Source organism: Choristoneura fumiferana, chromosome 30, assembly GCF_025370935.1.
Source record: "Choristoneura fumiferana chromosome 30, NRCan_CFum_1, whole genome shotgun sequence".
In the NCBI taxonomy this organism is placed as follows: Eukaryota; Metazoa; Arthropoda; class Insecta; order Lepidoptera; family Tortricidae; genus Choristoneura; species Choristoneura fumiferana.
The window spans coordinates 9,908,231-9,918,446 of NC_133501.1; the positions used below are offsets into that span (position 1 = coordinate 9,908,231).

The following is a 10,216-nucleotide window of genomic DNA, read 5'->3' on the forward strand; positions in this document are numbered from 1 at the left end:
ATCGTCTTGGCAACCACAGAGTACTTTATACATATACTGAAATAGAGTAGTCACTTTCTCGTGACCTACAGCGACATCTAGAATGCAGTGTCGGAACTAAGGAGTTGAAATCATCATCATCATCATCATGTCAGCCGAACGACTGCTGGACATAGGCCTCCCCCAAGGCTCTCCAATCAGACCGGTCTTGTGCTTTCCGCATCCACCGCGATCCCGCGATCTTAACCAAGTCGTCGCTCGGAATTGATATGTATAAACATAATCATCTACCCTGTACTGTGCTATACGTACACAGGTTTCAGATCAGTCAGTAAATAAGTTTGAAATAACATTTCATTGACTTTCCTTCGTTTTTTAAATGTTTGTGAGTTATGAGAACTATAATTAAATGCTATAAAAGTTGAAAATCGTATGAAGTTAGTTCAATGAAATGTTATAGAAAAACTATAGATCTGTCCACATGCAAATATGTTCCAGCACAAAAAATAATTTTTATTATTATCATTAATAAAACAACGATTAATGTCTTCTTCTTTTATTTGCGTACATTAACGCCATCGTTTGCGTGCTGTCCTCCACATCAACAACTTTTGCAGTGCCACACAAAACTTTATTTATATCGCGGCACCAATTACATAAAAAAAATATTAACGACGTTTCAAATAGACATTCCACAATACCTTTTTTATGTTCCTCACATGTAATAAAACCAGTGTCTAGGCGTGCATATAATACTAGTTTTATATAGTTCCTTATATTTGGTATAGACGGGTCTTCTTTCAATATATAATTAATTATATCTTGTATTTGTGAAAAACATGATATTAATTCCTCGCATGGATAAAATAGATATTTTGTTTTTTTATTAAATTCTCTCAACTTAATGTATGTGTTGTCAGTGCTGCCACTACAACTTAAACTTGTCTTGCAAAAACTGCAATTTTTAAATACTTTCTTTTTTAACTGCCTTAAAACGTATCCAGTTACGTACTCTAGAGCTGCACTTATTCGTGGATCCCTTCTTTTAACAGCTAAGTCGACAATGATTTCTTCATTTAGAACGTGATTTAAATTAAGTTCTACAGAAGATTGGCAAGTAGAGTTGCTTCTATTAAAAAACATTTTTTTTAATGATTTAAACAAAAAAACACGAATCTTCTTCACAATTGGAACCAACAGAATAAGTACTACTTAGATTGTTTACTAATAAAGACGCGAACGCTGCTTCGAAGCCTGCGCAACTGGGCTTATTATTCCTGTACCCGTGGCTTCGTACGCTACCAAAAAAATTTTCTAATGGATCTTGATTCAAGTGCCGACACAAATAGATTTAATATTAAAATCATTATATAGTTTATCCTTAAGTATTCCATGTTCTCTATAGTACGTAACCAGTTCTGGATCGAAGGAACATTACATGCTTTACCGTCAGAAGTCACAAATTTCATGGAATTAATATTGGTTTTGCTTGTTTCCACACGTCTTTGTGAGGTGAATTAGGTTTCAGTGCTTGGAGTAGGGGTTTTCCACTTCTGTTTGTTGAATTTTTGTAGCTGCCATTCATTGAATCAAATAAATTATCAATGAAAAGTATAAGCTCAGCTGTATGCTTGCATTCCTGGGATAACACTCCTTGATCTGCAATTACAACATATAAAATGTCTATTAACGTCATCAATTTGCATAAGGTGAGCTTGCTTCAAAACCTTATATGTGATTCCAATCGTTTAACCTATTTAAAGTGGAACAGTTTTAAAACTAAATTTACCTTTTTGGTGAAGGTCGTTCTTAGAAAATAGATATTGAATATTGACGTGAACGAAGATATGCAGGATATCGTTTACGTTATTACCCGAAATGCCATAATTTATAAGAAAATGTGTCTTAAAACGACTAGTTTTAATAAAGCATTAATAAAATCTGGTCAATTGTTAATCACAAATTGTGCAACAAGGATACAGCGTAACCGTTTTTGCATTTAAATGTATAGTTTATCAGTTGATTGATTATGCTATTCTAATTTCTTTTCAATTTTTTAACACCTGGATGCCAAACGCCTTTTTAGAAAGACCCGCCCGAGACCTTCCTAACCAAACTTTGTTTTAAAGGTCCTGCTTTAAAACAAAGTTTGGTTTTGCCAGCCATATTCAGGCACATAATAAGCAAACCTAAAGGTTCGCCGCTGTCGGAGGGCATCATCATCAATTTCTTTTCAAATTCAATTCCAATAAGATTCGCCAGTAAGCTTGCCGCTAATCGCGTTTTCATACAAACGTTGTCAGCTGCTAATTTACAAACAGCATGCGGTTCGAAACGAAACTGTAACTATAACGGGAGCAGCCATTTTGATTGTAATAATTAGTTTATATTGCCATTAAATTAAACAATATATTAAATTGAAATAAAACAATAAAATCATTGTGATTTTTGTGAGGTTTCGTATGAGATATAAAAATAAAATAAAAATTCTGTTAATATATTTTTAGCAAACAAAAATTATTTTTAAGTGTTGCAATTGCAATAGCCTTTGACGAAATTTTCTATCTACAATGCTGTCATTTTCGTTTTGATCCAGTGTGTTGTTTGTAAATAAGAAGCTGACTACTTACGTTTGTATGGAGACGCGAGCGTCCAGGGGACTCGTAACAAATAAAGGTAAATACATATGTTTCATTGACTTATTTTGTATTTCTTTAACGGTGAGTTGTACCAAGTTACTACAAAAATAGCAATAAAGAACACCGACCATTTTGTCATTTTTGACATACGTGTACTTAAAGGTTTCCTGACAAATTTTGACGACCGGGTTGGCCTAGTCTAGTGGTTAGAGAACCTGACTACGAAGCTTGAGGTCCCGGGGTTCGATTCCCGGCCGGGACAAACATTCGTAAATGTTTGTTCTCGGGTCTTTCTTGGATGTTTAATATGTCGTTTTACATTTTCTTGATTTTCACTCATAGTCAAAATACCACAAACAGGACTTATTACGCTAAAATACACGAGTAATATTTACCTCGACGTTTCGACCACATTACAGTTGCCGTGATTGGGTAGTAGACACTCGTGACCACGGCTTGTGGTATTTTGACTATATGTTTAATAATATGTATGTATTTTATCTATATACATAAATATGTTTATCCATTGCCTAGTATCCATAGTACAAGTTTTGCTTATAAAATTTGGCCCACTCTACATACAAAATTAGCTGTTACTGCATACAATTGAGGGTCACATTTTTTTGCCGCTCAGTATATTAACGAGTCACTCAAAGGGCTATATGGAGAGGGCTATGCTCGGGGTTTCTCTGCGGGATAGAATTAGAAATGATGATATCCGCAGTAGAACAGGTTACCGACATAGCCCGAAGAATTTCAAAACTGAAGCGGCAGTTAGCGGGGCACATTGCCCGCAGGACTGATGGCCGGCGGGGTAAGAAGGTTCTCGAATGGTGTCCGCAGACTGGAAGACGAGCTATCGGTAGGCCTCCAACAAGATGGAGTGACGACTTGGTTAAGATCGCGGGATCGCGGTGGATGCGGAAAGCACATGACCGGTCTGAGTAGAGAGAATTGGGGGAGACCTATGTCCATCAGTGGACGTCTTTCGACTGACATGCAAAAAAATATTTCCGACATTGTTAAAGGAACGTTAATATCCTCAAGCAAGAAACTTACCAGCTAAGTATCCCATGTTTACACCAACCCTAAAAATGTGTTCCATCCATGCAATAATTGCGTGAAACTAGTTCTTATCTGGTTACTTATTTAGTAATATAGTAATACTTCAAAGTCATAAAATCAGTATTTAGCAATCAGTATTTTAGCAAAGTCAAAGAAAAGGCTAAGTACAGTCACCGGCATAAATATATGACTAAATCAGCCGTGCAAAAACATCTGATTCTCCAAAAAATCTTTAAATGCACTTAAAATTGTTTTAAAAGAGGTAAAGTCTCCTTTCTGCAATATCCTACTAATATTATAAATGTGAAAGTTTGTGAGTGAGTGAGTATGTGAGTGAGTGAGTGAGTATGTTTGTTACTTCTTCACGCTGAAACGGCTGGACGGATTTGGATGAAATTTGGCGAAAAGTTAGTTTATAACCTGGATTAAAACATAGGATACTTTTTATCCCGGTATTCCCACAGGATAGGGATAAAATCTCGAAATAACAACCTCTGGCCTTAGAGTCATGAAATTTGGTATGTAGGTAGTTGGACGTTTGGAATAACAGATAGGTGACTTTTTGACCCGATATTCCCACGGGATACCTAGGGATAAAATCTTGAAATAACAACCGCAGGGCTTAGAGCCATGAAATTTAGTATGTAGGTAGCTGGACCTCTGGAATAACACACAGGCTAATTTTTATCCCGATATTCCCACGGGATAGGGATAAAATCTTGAAATAACAACCGCTGGGCTTAGAGTCATAAAATTTGGTATGTAGTTATCTGGACCTCTGGAATAACACATAATCTATTTTTTACCCCGATATTCCCACGGGATAGGGATAAAATCTTGAAATATTAACCGCTGAGCTTAGAGTCATGAAATTTGGTATGTAGGAAGCTGGATGTCTAGAAAAACACATAGACGACTTTTTGACCCGATATTACCACGGGATACCTAGGAATAAAATGTTGAAATAACAACCGCTAGGCTTAGAGGCATGAAATTTGGATGTAGGTAGCCGTATGTCTGGAATAACACATAAGTATGCTACTTTTTATCCCGATATTCCCACGGTATAGCTTTGTAACTAAGGGACCCCATACATCCCTGTATTATTATTATTATTATTATTTCGTATTTTTTTCTTTAATTGTATACTGTAGTTTTTAAGTATTTTATTTGTAATTATTTTATTTTGAAAAATGACTTTCTGCCAAGTTTCTTGCGGCGCATTCTTCTTGGCAATGATGGTCTTTCCGAAAACGCTGGTAGTATACAAAATTACGTGTAAAAGTGCCCATTGCGGCCTATGTACTGAATAAATGATTTGAATTTGAATTTTGCATTTGAATTTGGATAGGGAAAAAATTTGAAACTTCAGCACTGGGTTTAGAGTCTTGAATTTTGTACAGTTATTCACAACTCAACCTCAATGAAGACCACGATATAAATTTTGGAAATTTCTAGGGGACTTTTGTAAAATCCCGTAAATTTCAATTGCAGCTACCACGCCGAATAGTTTACGCGTGCGGAGCCGCGGGTAAAAGCTAGTTTAAGATAATTTCTTCTTGGGACGCCCTATATTATGCTATTCAACATGATGGAGCAAAATATTTTGCTTCAGTTCTGATCACGAATTCACCACTCACCTGATGTAGAAGCTTCACCAACAGCAGTGATACATTCCCTGTTTGTAACAACAGTGGGCCTTCCAGCCACTACTCCTGTAAAAAAAATATCTGTTGTTAATTTTAAACAGCAGTCTAGGTAAACATCTATAGTCATAGGGTTAAGTTCGACAAAATAAATTTAGAAAAATATACGTGATAAAAATACAGCATAAATCCATACTACTATTATAAATTCGAAAGTGGCGAACTTGTCCCCTTATTCCCTATTTATCATATGTTTGTATGTTTGACTATTGTTTTTCCGTCTTTAAAACCTGAGAAAAGTGACTACTCCAAACCCAAGGCACACAGACCCATTAGTCTCACCTCGTTTCTGCTGAAGACTATGAAAAGGATCTGTGACCGGGATCTGAGAGAACATGCCCTAGCTACAAAACGCCTACACTCACACCAGCATGCGTATAGCCAAGGTAAACAACAGAGTCAGCTCTACATGCAGTGGTCAGCAGAATAGAAGAGGCAATTGAAATCAAATCAATGTGCCTTGACACCTTCATCGACATTGAACGATGGTGCATCGAAAACGAACTAACTGTCAACTCCAAGAAGACGGAACAGGTAATGTTCACAAACAAACGACTGCTGGCAACTATAACCCATAGTACGTATTCGATAAAAAATACTAGATACAACTACACGAAGACCCGGATGAAGGACTCAACTTGAAAAAGCTAAGGATCTTCACGGACGGGTCAAAGATATCAACTGGTACATACATATATCCGTACAAAATTACAGCTTTCTAGCACTTATAGTTTCTGAGCAATACCGTGGTAATAGCCGTGGTGGCCTAGTGGTTTGACCTATCGCCTCTCAAGCAGAAGGTCGTGGGTTCAAACCCCGGCTCGCACCTCTGAGTTTTTCCAAATTCATGTGCGGAATTACATTTGAAATTTACCACGAGCTTTGCGGTGAAGGAAAACATCGTGCGGAAACCTGCACAGACCTGCGAAGCGATTCAATGGTGCGTGCGAAGTTCCCAATCCGCACTGGGCCCGCGTGGGAACTATGGCCCAAGCCCTCTTGTTCTGAGAGGAGGCCTGTGCCCAGCAGTGGGACGTATATAGGCTGGGATGATGACCGTGGACGGACACACAGACAGACAGAAAGGCATGATGAAACTATAAGGGTTCCGTTTTTGTTATTTTGCCTATGTAACCCTAAACGGTGGTATTTTGGTAATCTCCTGTATCAAGTCGGTAATTTGGTTGGTTGTCGGTAGTATACACTTATGGTATTAAGGAAATTAGGGATTGGCTTTTGTAGACACAGAACAACACACTATACCACTCACCTGATGTAGAAGCTTCACCAGCAGCCGCGTCATATTCCCTATTGGTAACATCCATTAAGGCATGCCTTTCAGTCGCAACTCCTGAAATAATATTTAACAAAAATCTTATTCTAAGCAAGTGCAATGCAAGTGAAGCCCTTTGCGCCTTGATTCCGGCACCCATGAACTGGGCGCATAACTCTGTACAGTCAGTTTTATAAATAAAATATAAAATTGCTACCTTTCTAAAAAAGTTTGCAACAATGTTTTTTTTTTAACAAAACCTGTATTTTGCCTTAATTTGCTTTAAAAATCAAAGCGATAAGTATTTTTTTTAAATCCATTAGAATTTATTTATTGTATTTATGTAAGTATACAAAATTACATTATAACAAATTAAATTTTGATTCTATAATTTTATATGTAAAAAAATATATCACAAGTTACCTGTTAAATGTAGAGTTGGCACTGCAATATTACTGAGTCCCTTGCTCCGTGTCCTGAAGGCAGGTTCAAAATGCTGGTTGCATACACGACGGTGGTTGTAAATATACATATCATCCAGGACAAGTATATTTCCGCCAATAGCAAAGGTCCATGAGCGAAATCTGTTTGGATCTTTTTCCGGGTTTGGAAACTTATGAAGTATTATGTTATCTTCACCTACAAACAAATGTTGCATTATACACTTTTTTTTACTAAAGGCATAAGGGGCAAGGTGTTTGGCCACTTTGACAAGGAGACATAACCATTTAACTTTTAAAAAGTAAAAATGTAGTTCTAGTGACATAAGGACATAACTACAATAGTTGGACATAATTATGGTATCGCGAAGTATTTTGTATATCTTGATATACTCGTATTCTTTAATATCGTAAAACATTTTTTTTCTATCATCAATAGTTTTTACAGCGCATGCGATGAAAGATGTTTTGGACCCGGTTCCAGGAGATTATGTCTCCTGTCTGCACCGCTGTAGGTGTGCCGGAACACTTGGCGCGCCTACCCGCTCGGGGACCCAAACGGCGGGGACGGGCATCCCCGTAACCTAACCTAACCTTTTTTTTAACGGAGTGAAAACTCGTTACGAGTACCACCAGGCCCGGGGAGGCCCGGATGGTTTTGTTGGGCTCTCTGTCCCATCCTCTTCCCTGAGTAGGAAGGGGAGGGGGAGCATACCCACTAAAAACACACCGACGTTGCCCTCTTGCCGAGTTTGGTAGACGCCACGGGATCCGTTAGATTCTACCGCAATGCCTCTCGACGGCCCTAGCACACGCCAGGGCTACCCGCGGTAAGGGAGGAGAGATCGCAGCGCTTCGACCTCTCCTCCAGACTTGTGGACCGTGCAGTGCAGGCAGGGGATCCCCGTCCCCTACCCGCTGGTCCTACTGGGGGATTTGGCGGACAGCAAATTGCATACGCCTCACCCCCCTTCGTCTGCGCTGGAACAGAGGCGCGTCGATCGCATCTTCGCGCTCCCGTTCCGCTTCCTCTTTTTGTGTCATCACATTTTCGCAAAAGGTGTATACAGCCTCCCACGCCTTCTTGCTTTCCAGCAAAGCACTTATTACGCTTGCTAGCGACAGGTCATTTCGTCTCAGTGCTGAGACTAGGACCGTCGCTCAGGTTGCCACGCCAGGCACACCTCTAGTGTATGCTGTGCATCATCATCATCATGTGCACATTGGTGACATATGGTGCTGTCTTCTTTCCCTATTCGGTGCAGGTAATGCCCAAAACATCCATGCACATTACCTGCAGCATTCTGTAGGAGAGTGCCCTATTTCTCTCTCTGTCCATTGTTCGAAGGAAGGGGGGAGTGCCACTATGGTCTTCGTTCCATAGCGGCAAACTTCCAGACCATTCTTTCACCACCCTTGTGCGCCTCTCCGTCATGTGACGGGCATGGACCAACTCTCTAGGGGCCAACCTTACCCCTTGCGCTCATGTCTCTCGCCGGGACTAGTAGGTCTCGGATATGACCTTGGCGTCAATTTCCCAGGGTGGGGTCCAGGCAAGGGCACAAGCTGCCATATGTGCCGCCCTAGGCTCCAGCCTACTCAGCCTACTGGTAAGACTTCAGGACTTCAGGACTTTAATTTAAAAAAAAAAAAAATTTTACTTATTTTTATTCAAACTAGCAGAGTAACAATCCAGTCTTACAGTTAAGAGTATTCTAACTAAAAATAAATTAATTACTACTATTTATATTAATATTATGCAGTTCAGCATTGACGTATTCGGCAGTGCTGAAGATGCGTTAGTTTCTGCTGACAAAAGAGATATTAGGGCTGTCAACACCTTTAACTCAGGCGCCCTTTTATCTTCTCGCTCATTGAGCAAAGCCTATACTTTCTAGAAAATTCCCAAAAGTTGGGGTCGCCGCGGAAATCTCGCCCAAGCGCTGGAAGTGCTAAAACCGCAGCATTGGCTGTACAAAATGTATGCAAAGCGGAGCTTTTTTTACGTTGGTCATTGAAAGTGCCGCAGCCGGCCAACGCGCGCGCCGATAGGGGCTCCGTAGCGAGTGGCGCTCGGCGCCCCCTAGGACCGTTGCGCCCGTGTGCAACGCACACCCTGCACCATAGGTAAAGACGCCTCTGCTCCAGGCAGATGTTATGCCTAAATTACGAAGTAAAAAACTATAATTACAAAGTGATGACTCATATTAGGACAGTTTTTATTGTGGGGAGATGCTACAATATAGAGATCTCGCTCCAGGCAGATGTTGTGCCTAAATTACGGAGTAAAACACTATAATTATGAAGTGTTGACTCATATTAGGACAATTAAAATAAATATTTGTGAATTATATTATGATAATAGATAATACTTACGTGTTTTTCCACAGTTGCGTACACAACACACCCTGTCCAAACGCATTGTAAACTAAGTAAATACGTGACTACGGGAGAAGTTATCGGTCCGGTAAGCAAATCCAAGGTCAATGTTTATACGAAGATGATCGGTGTCCAGAAAAAAAGAGCCAAGGGTCGAAATAACTTATGAAAACAGCAAGCGAATCGAGAACGAGAAAAGCACTTTGAACTTAACAGTAACCGTTTAGTTCCGTCACAGACTCAGCAAAAATTGACAATGCAATGTCAAGTCAAACATTTTTTAAATTATTCGATAGAATCCAACTATTTATGCCAACATTTGTTCGTTTCTGGACAGAAATATTGAAATGTTTACTTGTTTCTGAACGAAACTATTGCGGTCACTGCCATCTGTAATGCGGGGTACGAACTAAACTCTCCGATTCGTTTTCTATAGAAGTTATGATTGGTCGAAATGAAAAGCCCGTGTTGGCAACCCCCAATGGTTTTTAAAGACCTATCCAACGATACCTACTATACGATACTATAGGGTTAGTCGAGAAAAAAAAACACCTCCACTTTACGTCTGTGGGAGGTACCCTAAAACATTATTTTTATATCTTTTTATTTTACCACTTTTGTCGGCGTGACTGATATGTATATTCATGCCAAATTACAGCTTTCTAGTACTAACGGTCGCTGAGCTTAGCCGCGGACGCACAGAGAGACAGACGGACAGACATGGCGAAACTATAA

General features: G+C 39.5%; 1 protein-coding gene across 1 annotated transcript in view; it reads right to left on the bottom strand.

The window, feature by feature from the left end:
* Positions 1 to 7,260, bottom strand: part of LOC141444523 (gelsolin-like) — a 19,450-nt gene extending 12,190 nt beyond the window's left edge. The window contains exons 1-3 of the mRNA XM_074110069.1: positions 7,086 to 7,260; positions 6,660 to 6,740; positions 5,324 to 5,398 (exon numbers count right to left, since the gene is read on the bottom strand). Of these exons, the coding sequence (XP_073966170.1) occupies positions 5,324 to 5,398; positions 6,660 to 6,740; positions 7,086 to 7,194 (265 nt within the window). The 5' untranslated portion in view covers positions 7,195 to 7,260. The remainder of the gene's footprint in view (positions 1 to 5,323; positions 5,399 to 6,659; positions 6,741 to 7,085) is intronic.
* Positions 7,261 to 10,216: the final 2,956 nt, after the last annotated feature.